The 15285-nt window shown below is 41.4% G+C and overlaps 1 protein-coding gene across 1 annotated transcript in view; it reads right to left on the minus strand.

The window, feature by feature from the left end:
• The window catches only part of ILRUN (inflammation and lipid regulator with UBA-like and NBR1-like domains), a 34327-nt gene that overhangs the window by 17708 nt on the left and 1334 nt on the right, over nucleotides 1-15285 (minus strand). Inside the window, exon 2 of the mRNA XM_075443159.1 lies at nucleotides 1727-1881. Within this exon, the coding sequence (XP_075299274.1) occupies nucleotides 1727-1881 (155 nt within the window). The remainder of the gene's footprint in view (nucleotides 1-1726; nucleotides 1882-15285) is intronic.

The following is a 15285-nucleotide window of genomic DNA, read 5'->3' on the forward strand; positions in this document are numbered from 1 at the left end:
TATGGTTCTCCTTAAATGGCACAGCCATAACACAATATGTGAAGTTGCATTTAACTAAAACATGCCTCCATGGCATGGTTTTAACAAGAGCTGGCCTCCAGCACCTCTGCTAGAGCACAGATGTACGTTTTAAGAAGTCAGGCTTTAACCCACACAGAAGCCAAAACAAATGCTGGCCATGCCAGGAACCCGTAAGTCAAGATTAACTCCCTTTCCTCATTTTAGAAGGCCCATGGATTTCAGAAGGTCAAACGTTCCAAGAACAATGAAACGTTGCTTGAACTAGGATGTTAAATTAAGGCTGAATTTGCATGCAGGGAAGAGTACATCAGAGGAACAAGAGAGGAAGGAGTCGGAAAGGAGCAAGATAGGGGTGTAGTCATAACACACACAAATTAAGATACTAACAGTGGAGAAACAAGACCTGCATTTGAGACACTTATAAAAAAACGCCAGTCAATTTTTCACCTTACTGGAATTTAAGCAAGCTATAAGTGTCACCTTTCCACCATAATAACTCAAACAAATGGAGGCAGAAAAAGTAAACTGGAATAATTAAGCCCTTTCTCTAGAATACAGTATCTATAAATCAGTGTTCTTCAAAACCCTCCCCCTTTCCCTTCTCACCCCTCATGTCCTGAGGAAATACTCCTAGATTTTTAATATGGCTTCAGTCTCTGTCACACTGATATTCAGCACAAATTTGTACAGCACTCGAGCACTGCAGTTATTTACAAGCAGAAACACTAACACAGCTGAACTTTACTCATGATGATTCATGATATTATACCTTGTTGTGCTATCATTCTTCTTCACAAAAGTGCAAGCAGGACAATTAAATTCAGACACACAGCTTAAACATTCATGCAACATCCTGTCATTGCAACACTGGAAGACAAGGTATTCCGCTTTGCATCCATGGATCTCATTTTTCTCTCTGACTGCAATCCAGAAGATCAAGCCCTGAGAAGGTATTTTGCCCAGTCTCACTTCCTGGATTCCAGTCACTGTTTTGACTTCTTTCATACTGGAATGTGGCCTCTCCAGCCGTGCATCCTCTCAGAGCATGAAAAAGCAATTCTGTCAAAAGTGCATCAAGTAGTAAAGGGTACCTGCCACATTACCCTTGCATCGCTACCTCTTCTCAGAGTTAGATCATTGCATCGCTGCCTCCACAGAGAGCACAGTTCTACAGAGAGCCAAATGACCGAACAACAGGGGTGGTCAGAGAAACAGTGTGATGAAGGGTAGTGGTAATACACAGGCTGGTCATGAGCTAAAAGGCTTTGAGATTAAAAGCGATCTCTTCATTGACTTAAAAACATATTCCAACTGCTTGTATCAAGTGATCAGAAACATGACTAGCTAAGGATTCTTAATCTATTTTCAGATCTAACTACTTCCATTAAAAAAAAAAAACACCAACAAAACAACTTGTACTTCAATTACTTTTATCTAGAAGATTTTGTTTTTGTTTGTGTGGTGGCACAAGGAACAAGACTGGTAAACTGTCCGAGCTGCTCATCTCGTCACAAAACGTTTGCGCCAACAGAAGAAGGGGAATACACACAGGTTGGCAGGCCACCTCCTTCAGCAACAGGGTGTCTCTACTCCAAGCTAAATGCACACGAACCTCCTGCCTCAAGCCAGCATCTCTTCCATTAGATCTGCCATCCTACCACATAATACACACTACACGGGTTTTGCTACAGTCTAAAAGCCTTACCTGTGTTTTGTATCCTCCATGTTTTTGTAAACTGGGTGTCAGGAGGGATGGACTCTCCTTCACCTATGGTGACATCTTCAACAAAGGACATGGAGGGTACGTTGATATTTGGACTCTCAAAATCATAGTAGGCTCCAATAGCGGCTTGTAGATTCCTAGAAAGCAAAAAAGCAGATTACAACCTAAAGTACAGCTGGGTCAGGTCCTTTTCACAGGTTTACGTATGTCATCCTAAACAGTTAAACAGAAATATTATCCAGACTCTATTAGCTCTGCTGCTCATGGTTTTTTTTTTAAAGCTTTTATCTCTTATCACACACAGATGCACCAAGATAACAGAGCTCAAAATACATCATTTTACTTGCCAGGGACACTACTTTCAACCACTTTTCTACTCTGCTTCTTATTTTCACTGGAAATCTTGGAACTTACGAGTCTTGGAGACCTCTAGCCCACTAGCTCTTTATGAAGTTTGCCAAGAAGTTCAAGAGATACTGAGGGAAGTGTCATGCAGCAGCATGTAAACAACAGAGGAGTTGCTTTATACCAGCCTTGTTTCCCCGAGGTAATTTCAAAAGGACTGAACCACTCCAATTTATTTTGGCACAAAAGGTCCAAAAGGAGCACAAGATGAACAAAACACAACGCTCTTATGATAACTCTCAGGGCCAAAGGGCATCAGTAACTACGGATAATAACTCCAGCCTTGCTGCTTTTGAAACATATGGTCATGTATGAGCCACGAGTAATCTAAGGCTATTTATTAGTCATTCAAGTGCCTGCTCAGCTCTGGATAGTCACAACTGAAAGGAACTTACAAACCATCTGAGTCAAAAGTTTGTACTGAATAAAGACAAATGACAGTGGAAGTCTGTGATACACTAAGGACATTCAGAAAGCCACAAATGCTATTGATTCCTGAGTCGTGGTATAGCTGAAACTCGTATGATAATTAATTTGAACAGAGGAGCAGTCAAACAGGAAGAGGATTCATGAGTCTTAGCTGCCGTTCCACGATATACTATTAAGTTATTATGTAAGTGTTTGGCAAGTCATGTAATTTCTCTGTTCACACATGTCTGTGAGGTTGTGGCCCTAATTTACACGTTGTGAGTTGGTGCTGTGAGAATAGAAATGAGTAAAATCTCAAACACAATGGAAACAGTAACAACTGGTTTTTATTCATGATGACAAAAATCTGCATTGCTTTTTTGAGCAGGATTGAAAAAACCCCAAAACCTTCGAGAACTGGGAACCACCACCTAAAACAACGCCGCGTACATGGCTAGTCAGAAGCTGCCCTATACGGGTACAGTGATATATTGAGGGTTTGTATTGTGTGGTGGAGTGTCATGTGTCTAAACCAAAGCCAGAAAGCCAAGGTGAAAGGAAGAGAAACATTTGCAGCATGACCCTGAGAAAAAGCAAACATAGGGCTTTTCGGACTGCTTGCCAGCTGGAAAGAAGCTCAAAACAGTGAGCAAAGAAACTGCCTCCTGTTCAATTCCTACAGTGTTCAAGGGGAAAAAAAAATAAAATCAGACATCCTGGATAAAATCAGAACTGCATGGGAGACGTATCACTGCTTTCTCATCACAGAAAACATGGGAGACCCAAAGCGTAGTAGCTAGCAGCACCAGAGCTTGGGTCAAAGGGGCTAAGAGCAGTATTAGGCACATTTGCGAGCCACCTGTGAAAGGGGTGGGAGAGGACCTAAACAACAGATGTATCAGTTTGGTAATCCGTCACAAATGACAGAAGATAATCACCGCAGGAGCTACTGACATCCTGCTAAGTCTCCCAGAGCACAGCCGGTGTGTTAGGAGGCACTGGAGGAATGTTCTGCACAGCACCGCCACGGCAATCGATTGGCAAATTCAGCAAATTGAGGCTTGCAGTGAGACTTTTCACCACCAACATGGAACGGACTTTGATACAAAGGGGAGATAAAAGAGCCACCGTGTAAGATTTCCGTGTTTAGAACAATGAATTTCAGACCAGAAGCCACTATTCAGCTCGAAGCATTTTCTACTTAGGAGTGTCAAGGCTATATTTAATACAGCCAGCTCAGTCAAATGCTACAGGAAGGGTGCATGTCACATTAGCCAATAAATAGAGACAAATGCTGTTTTACGTCACCAACCGCCTGTTGCTTATACACTGCACAAGATTTACATAACTCACAACAGGGCTGAGCCAAGAGACTCCTGTTCGCTCAACCAGCTAACACTATGATCTAGAGTCCAGTTTTCACCAGGATTTCTTCCTGTGTTACAGTAACCCAAGGCAAAAGGCGTTCTAAGAGCTACAAGAGACAGCAATACAGCTCTTTCTCTTCCTACTCCAGTACTACACAGACACATTTTCAGACACAGCACAACACCTTGAGAGTTATGATTTAGGAATCAGTAGCAATGAAGTTTCATTGACATTAACAGGAAAAAATAGAAGTTCCAAGGGGAAGATTTCTACTGTAATTTGTTGTAAGGCAGCCTGTACTGTTTTTTGTTTGCTTGGCCGTAAATACGCTTCAAAAGGTAGTGGGCTATTTGTGCACATAGGCCCTCTGCCAACTCTCTTCCCCTCCCTGTGTCATATTTCATTGCTTGCATTGCCATTGGGAAACAACTCCAGTCCTCTGCAGCATTTAGTTAAAACCTAACTAAAGAAGCACACGTGCTGCAAAACAGATTTGCCACCCTTTTGCTATCAGTTATTCACAAATGAACCTTCCTGCTCCCAGTGTTTTAATCAATGTACAGAGGGTTTTGCTTGGGGTGAGCCCTTTTGTGTTTTTGGATACATCTTGGCCTTCCCACTAGAGAATTAGAAAGAAGCTTCCAGAATCTAAAGAGAAATTGAAAGTGGCAAGAGCCAAAGTCAGGATGACAAAGCAAATCTGACTGAAGTTCAAGCTCTTTGACACAGGCGACCCTACGAGATAGCCACTGAGAGGCCGCATGGCACCGGTCTGCTGCAAGAGATACCCACAGAGCTCACATTTTAGCCACTTTCTCTGCTTACACAACCAGCAAAGCCCGCAACGTATCACTGTTAGCTTTGTTTCCACTCTTTCCAAGAGACAGCACTCCCCCCCTCCTCTTCTGCCCCCCCCCCGAAAAGTCCAAGTATCAATTTGAAGGCACTGCTTTGCTTGGGGAAAATGAGTGCCATTTGCTGAGGCAAACTACTTGCAACCTGATCATCTGCAGGTTCTTGAGACTAAGCAGCACAGCCTGCTGCTCTGCCTTTCTACTACAGGCACAACATTAGTGGACTTTACACGCAAACGCAAGCATTAATGAGAGAGACAGCTTCAAGGTCAAACACACTCAAGGCCCTGAAATTTGTCTCTTAAAAAAAAATATATGTACTTTTTTGTTTTAGGTCTGTACCCTTGTGCCCCAGTTGTAATTGCATAGCACCAACCTCAGACACTTCAGGGACAGGAACAAGGAGTTAGACCTCAGAGGAAGGAGTTATCATTTAAAGGCTTCTGCTTACACATCCATGCCTGCTTCATTTTACTCCTCCTAGGTGTGACTTGCACCACACTACCCCTTTGCTCTTTGCCACATGAGATAAATTATTATTATAAACCAAACAACTTTGAAACGAAGATGAGCATGCCAAATCCAGCCAGTGTAATTTACTTGACTGATCTCCACTAATTACAGGGATGGCCATTCATCTCTTTCTTAACATAGCCCTTCAGGTGTCAGGCCCTCCTTACCTTTCCTAAATGAAGCAATTTTTCCATTTTTAGAGAAGTCCTGGACAGCAACAGTTTGTCCCTCTGCCATACTTACAGAGCAGGTCTGACAGGATTTAGGCTCAAACTCCTGAGAAAAGCCTGCAATCAGAAGTCACCCCAGAGACCTGCTGAGCCTACTTAAAATCAACACAGTGCTCAATTTTAGTCCTAAGAGCAAGACTCAGGAAAGAGAGAGAGAGAAGGCAGCAAATACAGGTTATAGCTCCTTATTATCAACCAAATCCATTGTAGCTGCAGGTATCCCACTCCTTCCTCTCCAAGGGCATCCCATGACTCTTACAAGTCAAGTGCTTTTCCAACAAAATACTACCCGCAGAACCAGAGAAAGTGTTCCTTTTCAGATCAATTCTTTTGCTCTGCTGCTTTGTTTCAAGCCTCAGGAGCTAAATTACAATACTGAAGTTAAAACCTCCTCTGCTAATAGCTCTGGAGATGTCCCTTAACAACTCTTAAGTATTTGCAAAGAGGTGGTTTATCGCGAGCCTTTCTTTCCCTTCCCTGTCTTTTTCCAGACAGCCTTTTGTTATGTTAAACCAATATATTTAGCCAGTAATTACTCCCAATTAACTAGGTCACACGCAGCATTCAAAAATAATAGAAACCCTTCCAAATCAATCCACAAACTAGAGGCCTCCTTATACAACCTAACTATTGTGCAAACAAAAGGCAACATACAGGTAATTGGAAATATTTTTTTAATTAATTGAATCAGATTCTTTTTTTAGGAGAATGAAGAAACCGAAGCACTGAGGCTTACTCACTGCGGCCTTATGCAAAGCAGGGCATATGCACAATACCTAATCCTTCTGTTACCAGCAAAACATATAACACTTTCAACATACAGAAGTTAAGCATCTGAGAAGGAAAGCAACACAAAGAGGTTGTCCTAACCTACAAGACAAGGGACATTAGAGTCCTGGCAAAGAGATAGTCTCAAAACAGGTAGAGAGAAAGTGAATCGGAGGAATCGCCTACCATCCAGCAGCTGTAACCTTCCCACACACCTCTCCCACCAACCATCGTGCATGGCTGGCACAAGGAACAGTATTTTGGTTGTTTGTTTTTTTTTTTTTTTTTTTTTTTTTTTCAATCCAGCAGCTTAAAGATTGGAACTGGAAAAAATCCCTACAATGTGCAGGTTGTCCAGTGTATCTGGTGACACACAAGAACTCCACTCCAAAGTAACACTTACAGCAGAAAGCAACAACTTTAAAATTAAACTTTTAACTATGTTACAGAAATCTGTAAGTTTTCATTTATTGTCAAATTCTTTGATGAAAGAGCCAAAGATTTAAGAAAATAAGATTTTTGTGTCGTAAAAATTCAAATCAAGTCCCAGCTTAAGCTCAAAATCCAGCATGCAAATTTTGCTCTTATTAGCTCCTGCAGCCACACCACCTCTCACCAGCTAACGGGTGAAAGTTTCCAGTGCTCTGATTCTCCTGCACTGTCAAAGGCAATATCGAGTTAGCCTTCAATTCAGAATTTCACACAGGATGTAGCCCTTAGATCATACACAGACAGTAAGTAGAGGACATTTATTAAGTCAAGTAGAAAGCACTTTGACAAATGGACTCGGTCACTTTGTTCTGCAGAGCAACTGTAATAAAGTGAATGCCAAGTTACATCTCCCTCCCTATGTGGAGGAAGGGAAAAGCCAGGCAAGTGCCCAAGCCGCAACGCATGTTCCTTGTATGTCCTCAGCACTCACATATGGCGCAGTATTTTGTCATGAGAAAAACTTCGGTGTTATTCTCCTGGAAGCCTGCAATGCAAAAAATGAGCAGTGATCTAAAAGTACAATAAAATCTCAAGAACATAGTATGTTACGTAGAACACCTTGTACTGTTTCCGTAACTGAATTCTTTACAGACCTTTCTCTCATTCTCCAAATGCAGTATGTAACCAGGCACCGTAATGCCCTGTAAGGTGTCTATTGTTAAAAACAAAAAGAAATGTACAAAAGAAATACCGCAGCAGATGGATAATTTCTCACTCCTAAATAATGGAACATCTCTACATGATACAGGTGGGAGAGACTAAAAATGTACATGGAGGACATCCAAATGAGGCAATCCTAAGTCCACTTTTTTGTCTCTTAGTCTTCTAGTATCTGATACAGATTTTATTTGCCCCAGCTACTGGGGAACTGGATTGATCACACTACAGGCTAGGACATCTGAAACCACTCCTGAAGTAGGAGACGCCTCACTCAGAGCCTTAGAGAAAGCTGAAGGGGGTGGGAGATGTACTCATTACACCACAGGGAAGCACTTTTACCTGGAGTTTTCAATTCAAACATTTTCAATACAGATGACACATGGCAATTAAGTGGAAAGTCTCAAGATGTTTTGAAGGACTGGAATTTTAATCAGTGAATAGCTTTCAACAGACATAATTTCAGAAAGCAAAAATCCGTGTATCAGTTATCTTCATTCTTGACCTCTCTTACACCAAACTACAAGGTTGGGAAACTACCTTAGACGACATTATGTGATCCAAAAGGACCACTGAGGGGAGTTGAAAGCTTTAAGCTGAACTTAAGCAGCAGGGGGAAAAAAAGAGCTCGCTAATTCGAAGCTTACATACTTTCTCATACGAAGCCACAGAAAAACATTTCATTGTCTTCGCTGAAAACAGCCAGTGCCAAATACAGAGGGATTTTCCAGGAAGAAGACAGAAACCTGCGGTGACAGAAGCAGTAGTACTGTGCTCTCTGCAGGGGCAGCACAAGGAAAGAAACCGAGAGGCCGCAGCAGAGGCACACCATTTTCAGCGCACCCCAAGCCACCAGAGGAAATCACTTTCCTTCAGCAGGCTTCTATATACATACACACACACACACCCTGGCAGTCCAACCATTATCGTGGTGCCTGCACTTGGCTGAGCACTGTACCTTGCCAACCAACAGCAAGCGATTTCAACGACAGAATCAATACCACGATGCTGCTTGCAAGCATGAGTCCACCCACACAGCCATCCCCAGCAGCTGAACCCTCCTAAAGCAGGTGGTCAGGAGCTTTAAGTGTGGGGTGAAATATTTGGAGAATGTCACAGCAGGAGCTGCTTTCTACTTGCTGCCATTGAAAACAAGCAACAGCTCTTCCCAGTGGAAAGTAATCAAGAGCCAACAGTACGCAAAAGGTTCTGTAACTGCTAATTCCTCAGTATAAACCATGTCACCGATCTATAACTGTCTGCATTAAAGTAAAGGGGGATTAAGCTACAGAAACTGTCTGAGAACAAGTTCAGGCATGTAAGGCAGTCCAGCTGGACTAAAATTATATTGCACTCAATTCCCTCTGCTACAGTTGTCTGCTTACATTTCCATTTCACATGCACCCAATTTTTAAATGTTTTGTTAACTTGGAGCATAGCACAATTATAGTAAGTTCCATAGTTAAAAATACAATATATTTAAAGTCTAGATTTCATTCACAATAATCAGGTCAAATATTTGAGTTATTCTGGAGAAGAAATGTGTGCGGTTTTTAACGCAGTAGATAAAAGCTGTCCAAGAAAATAATTTTAAATTGTTTAATTCTTTAATGTTATTTCTAGTAGCATCAGGGGATAGTTGTGGACACCACAGAAGCAACAGTCTACAATAGTTCACATGGACTAAGACAGCATTCACTACACTTTAAGTCAGCCACGAGACACTTCACAGTTTAAAAGCTGTTTTCTGCTCCCCAGCCACAGGGTATGAATGACCCTATGTACACACTGCTCAGCAGCAGCCATAGCTTGGAGATTGCCAGACTGTTCTGGCATTTTGGCAACAGTACCTCAAGAGCTACTAGACCCATTTCTATGCCTGTAAGGACCCTAAAACAGTTGATGAACCACTGTAAGAACAGCATCAAGTTTAAATCTTCATCTTCCCTCTTTCCCACTACTTTACTTTTAGGACATGCTAAACCAAGTGCTTCACCCCTCTCATCAGATACAGTTTGATTGGTCACCACCCACAAATATTAATCTGACTAGTGTCACAGTAAGACCTAGATTACTTTAAAAACGTCCTACATACTGAGACATACAAAGAACACAAGACTGTTTTTGTTTTATCACCTGATATAAGAAGAAGAGAAGTAACATGACTTCCCAGCCGCCGCTGTCACTTCCCTAATAGATGCCTGGATGATTATGGAACTACCCCAAAGACTCTTCCAGGGAAGAAGGAGGACTGACCTGAAGGATCAGATCTCGAGTTTCCTGCCTCCTCCATGACATAAGGGTTCTCCCCACTGCCCTCTCAAAAGGAAAGGAGTATCCAGACTAAGCTCAAGATAAATCTCACAGACTTGCAGAGTGGTGGGGAAGTTTTCCTCAGATTTATGTGAATGAATTAGCAAAAGGGAAGTCACAGGAGTCCCACAGACTGAGACAAAGAGCCAACAAAACATGGACAGCAGGGACCCCGGAACTCTTGTAAGGTAACACACACACACCACAGCTCCCCACTCGCAATGGCATAATCATCTCTGTGGCAAATCCAGCAATGCCAGTACGAACACGAAAGAAGGGTTTATATTCATTAGTTCAGGGAAATAGAAAATCCTACCATTTGCTGTTTTATCCTACCTTCCATTTGACTTCTCACATGTGGGGAAAAAGAGGAAAACTCAGTAAATGTAGCAAGACAGAACAGCTATTGAAGAATCTTCTCTGATAGCAGTTGATTAGTTTACTGGACATCAATAAGAACACTGTCTTCAAATAGCTAAGGAAACCAAATTAACTACACTTCAGTCAGGATTTCCAAATAAAAACTAGAGAAGAGATCTTCATGTAAGACCAGACAAGAATAGACTTTTCCCCCACAACAAAATCTACGACAAATACAAATCTAACACCATATTAGGTCTATAATCAGAAGTATTTGGTCAGTAACAGGAGAGAAGCATATCTGCATCTAAAGAATGATATAAAACCAGTGTTCTGATTTAAGAGATCAACTAAATTCTTGGGGGGTTGCTGGTGTTTAAGCAAGGGTGGAATAAAAATGCAGGTATTTTAATGGCAGCAGTTAGTTGTAGTGAACCCCTCTACCAGATCAATCACGTAGAGTCATGCTGTAATCAGTAAAATTGACTTTTGATATAACCACACAATCAAAGGCTTCATGGTGCAGCTAAGGCCCCACATTCCACCTCAATTTTCATACCCTGACAGGTAAAAACTTTATGGCTGCACAGTCTGACTTTGCATGTCCTTATATTTGCCCACCACATATGCTTTTTCCATAGATCTTTGAAATGTAACACACAGCTACCTGAAGACTGGAAAAGCACCACACCATGGGGTGACTGGGTCTATTGTATCAGCAAACCCTTTAAACACAGCATGTGCAGGACAGCCAAGGGCATGGAGGTGAGGAGCCTGCCCACACACCAGTACTGTCCTTTGGTCAACACATGGTACCCTGTCTGTGTCTCAGCCGAGCAGGGGCATTTCAAACCTGAGTTCTTCCTGACACACACTTGGAGAGCTTCTTCTGAAAAGCAGTCCAAAAATCTGTTAATGGAGGACATCTGCACGCTTTGGGTTTTTTTGTGGCAGTTCTGCAAATACCTGCAAGGTTAAAAATCAAGACCAGGAGTACTAGTGTTACCCTTTGTGGGAAATGCATCATGTGTGAGTGAATCCTGTTGATTTGAGCCTGTTCTATTAAATTCTGCATGTCCTGATGTCTTACCTAAATACACTTGAAGTATTTCTCTGAATAGTACCTATACTCCAGCACTAATATCAAGTGTAAATAGATATCCTTTCATCCACAGATCCGAGTTTTACTTAAAGTAGCACCCTGTCATCTTTGCTAGAAAGCAAAGATGATACAATTCTATAAAGTCAGAGTAAAAGCAATAAAAAAAGAGAACTATTAGCTAAAACATGTTTTTAGACTCACAATCAAGTACATCTACTTCTGGGCAATACAGGCAGTTCATTTGATCGAAAGATCCCCACCCATAGGGATAAAAACATGCATTTATAAGGCAATCTTAATTTTGTTAAAAGCCAATGTTCTGCCTGTTCTCCACAACCAATAAAACACTTGCACAAAAATATTAGATACATTTTCCTTGCTATGCTCAATAATTTCAGATTGCTGGTGTAAAAATCAGTATCACCACGAGCTAATGCCTGCCTCAACTTAGCTCCCCTCATTCATACAGAAAGGCCCTACATCTTACACAACACAGAAGGAGGTTTTACAGCAGATTTCTGTAGTATTTTCAGAGACAACCTTATAAATATTTTAATGCAAAACATGTTCTTTACAGTACTAGTTAAACTATGATACAGCTACAAATTCTTCCAAGTGTAAGAAAAAAAATGCGGACCCTCAGAAGAGATCTGACTACCTTACAAACAATGACCTTAAAAAGACCTTTTTCACCAGAAAGCTAGATCAAAAAAGGCTAGGGTTAGAAACAATAAAACTTTCCCCCCCCACACACACAATGGAAATCATCATTATCTGACACATTTCAATTAAATATCACACCTACTAGAGTAATAAAAATTCAGCTTTCTAAACATCAGCTAAAAAGAGAATGTAAAGAAATCATATGGAAATTAGTGAAATATACATACATTAAGTATTCCAAATTAGGAATCCCTTCATAGCCAAGTGTGTTGAAATATGGATTTTAAATCCAGCACCACCAGCTACTCAAATAAAATTAATTCACTTTCTCACAGAATTAAAGAAGCTCCAAGCCTTATGCTGCAGCCTCTCACCCTCAAAGTTGGTATACACTTCAATTAAAGAAAAAATTTCCTCTTCCTTGTCACAATACAAATTCCATACCAGCTTTAGAGGAACCTAATGACTTTCACGAAATAGGCCTTAACTGAGTGTCAACAAAAAATAAAATGCACATTCTGTGCAAAGTTTCCTCCGCTCTCACACTCACACTAATCCACATTGCTGAAAAGCAGTCAAGGCTGCACTGACACTTCACAACAACTGTTTGCGAGTTTTCAGAGTCCAATCAGCCCTGGTACCATCAACCACAACCTACAACCGTTCTCGTGCTAGGAAGACTGCGAGTAGGTATTTTGGCACAGACTCATTCGCCATCAAATGCCTGACCTAAACAATCCCTATTTTTAAAACATTAACACAAAGGGTTTTCAGAAGGAGTTTCTTATGTAGGTAGACTGAGCCTAGACAAGTTCAGACACGTTCCTGGCCATACTATCACATAACACTGAAGAGCTGTAGACACCTGGAACTTCACTTTACCACAAAAATCACTCCTAGCAGCCCCCTCCCTCAAACCTGCGGCGCTGGATGTGCTTCAGTGTGCAGGCAGCCGGGCTTCTGCATTGCATAACATCTGGAGTGGGGAGCGAGCGGGGAGAGTTAAGCATGCCATTTAATGGAGGGTGGATTTCTATCCTAGATGCAATGGCAGCAAAATGCCCTCCCAGCTACGCTGCCTGGGTTTCCCTCCCGAGGAAGAAATGTGCCGGTGCCAAAACATCTTTTGGAGAAGTTCACTTTTGGTTTCAGGCCAAAAGCGAAAGCTCAGTCTCTCACTGTAAGGCCTCACAACTTCTCACAAAGAATAAATAAGTAAGTAGTAAAGAGTGACAATGTGTGCTGCCTTTAAAGAACACACAGCTGGGACTCTCAGAAAGGGCAAACTCGGGTTTATGTAGCAGAAAGCTAAGAAGTTACAACAGCCCACAAACAGAACTCCATGCCTAATTAAGAAGGGGCAGAACTCTAGGAAAGTGTTTAATAAGTGTTTAACCTGTATTTCTTGAAGATCAAGGAACAGTCTCAGAAACTTAGGATGCATGTGCTCTACCTGAAACATTCTTGCAATCCTGTTAATAAAACTAGCTGGCAGTTTCTTAGTACTGTCCCAAGTCTGCCAGAACTTCGGAAGTGCATTGAGAAATGCCAGGCAGACTGGAGAAGTGGACAGACTTCTAAAGGCTACTTACAAGTATCTGTACTGCTCTACAATCAACCCCTATTTTTTTCCCCCAAATTGTCTGAACAAGCTATTTTAAAATAATTCATCTATTTCAGCAGAACTGCAAATCAAATTCACTTTAACTATGTTAAATACAATTACTAATAATACTATTCGAAGTAGTCTTTCAAAACACATTACAGCTCAGATTATTTACTACACAATACGCGAAAGGCATACAACAGGGAAGTAACTTCAGGTCTGGAGACTACATAATTTTTGCAAAGAGCAGCTTGCTATGCTTGTCAAAAGAGTTTTAGTGAAAATTATTTATGTCTTTGTTAATTAACCCATACACGGGCATCGCTAACTTCTCTCACCCCCGCTGTGAACTCCCTCACTGTTTCCTGCAGATGAACATTAATCCTGATGCAGAGTGAGAGTGAAGGGATCATCACCGCAGAAAAGTGCCAGACCCTTAACAAAAAGAAGAGTGACTTGACAGCCTCATCAAGACAAATTATTCACAGGACAGAGTGCTGATAGCAGATTCTGACCCTAATTCTAGGCCACAAAGCCCAAGCACTGCCTAACATCACCTGGGGCAGTGTGGATGACACAGGGTCCCTCCACATGACAAAGCAAAGGTGCTTCCGGAAAAGGTATGCGTGTCTTGATTGCAGCTTTTTATAATCACCCAGAGCAGGGCTAGTCCATTCAGGCCGATAACCAAAGAAGAGGTGGGAGCCAGAGAATGGGACAGAAACACAGTGGCAGAACTGCAAACTACAAAACCAGGGACAACAAACAATACCACAGGTCAGGACAGCAGTGCCCCAGCAAGAACACACAAGAAAAATGAGCAGCACCTGTCAGCATACCTAACTCAGCTCCCTGCTGCCGAAAGGTTAAACTCTCCCAGGCTTGGAGCCCACTCTAAGAGTAACCACATTACAGCCTGTGCCAATGTATGCATTACACCAACTTCACAGATTTCCTTTTTACATGCCCTCATCCACCTACAAGGCTTACATTTTCAAAACCAAACTAGCCACAGAAGTTGTGAAATTAAAACTATTTTCATCACTTAAGATTTTCTTCAACTGTAACTAAAAGATTTTTTTAAAACGCCATTGTAATGTTTGTATTTGAGATAACTGTTACTTCAAAAAGAAATTAAATACTCCTGAAAGAGTTGCTCCAACACAAACCAGGCATGCTATCGTTATACATAGTATCTTCACAAGTAACTTTCAGGTTCAGCTCTGCTAAGCTTCCTGCTCTGGCAAGGAACATCACAAGAAAAAAAACCAAAATCCCAAACCGTATTACGTTGCAGTGTTGGTAGTTTTATTCATATTACCAACACACAAATAAAGTGGGAAAGCATCATCTTCTGAGAACTACTTCTCCAAAGCAAACTCCTGAACTCCTCGAGAGAGACCTTCTTTCACACTGTATCAGCTTACAAAACACATGGTATTATTTGCTATTCCCTTACTCCCTCTGCAGATGCAGATTTGCCAATATGATTTAATATAGAGCTGTAGAAGGAGGGAAAGATGAAAAGAAAAAGGTGGCAGAGTTGTCTTATTGCTGTTTATTAGTTCAACAATCCCGCACAAGTTTTCTTCCCAACTGTTGATATCAAGACCTTCTCTTGGATTTCAGTTTTCAAACCTGAAGTTTCTGGATTTGAGGTTACACCACTGAGGAAAAAATAGTAACTACAACTTCGCTAACTAATGTCTGTTAGCAACACCTGAAAGAGAAAACACTTGGTTCTAAAGCATCCATCACAGCAAAGAGATAGAAATGTAACAAGAGGGTCGCGTTTTGGGTAG

This window comes from Opisthocomus hoazin, chromosome 25, assembly GCF_030867145.1.
Source record: "Opisthocomus hoazin isolate bOpiHoa1 chromosome 25, bOpiHoa1.hap1, whole genome shotgun sequence".
NCBI lineage: Eukaryota > Metazoa > Chordata > Aves > Opisthocomiformes > Opisthocomidae > Opisthocomus > Opisthocomus hoazin.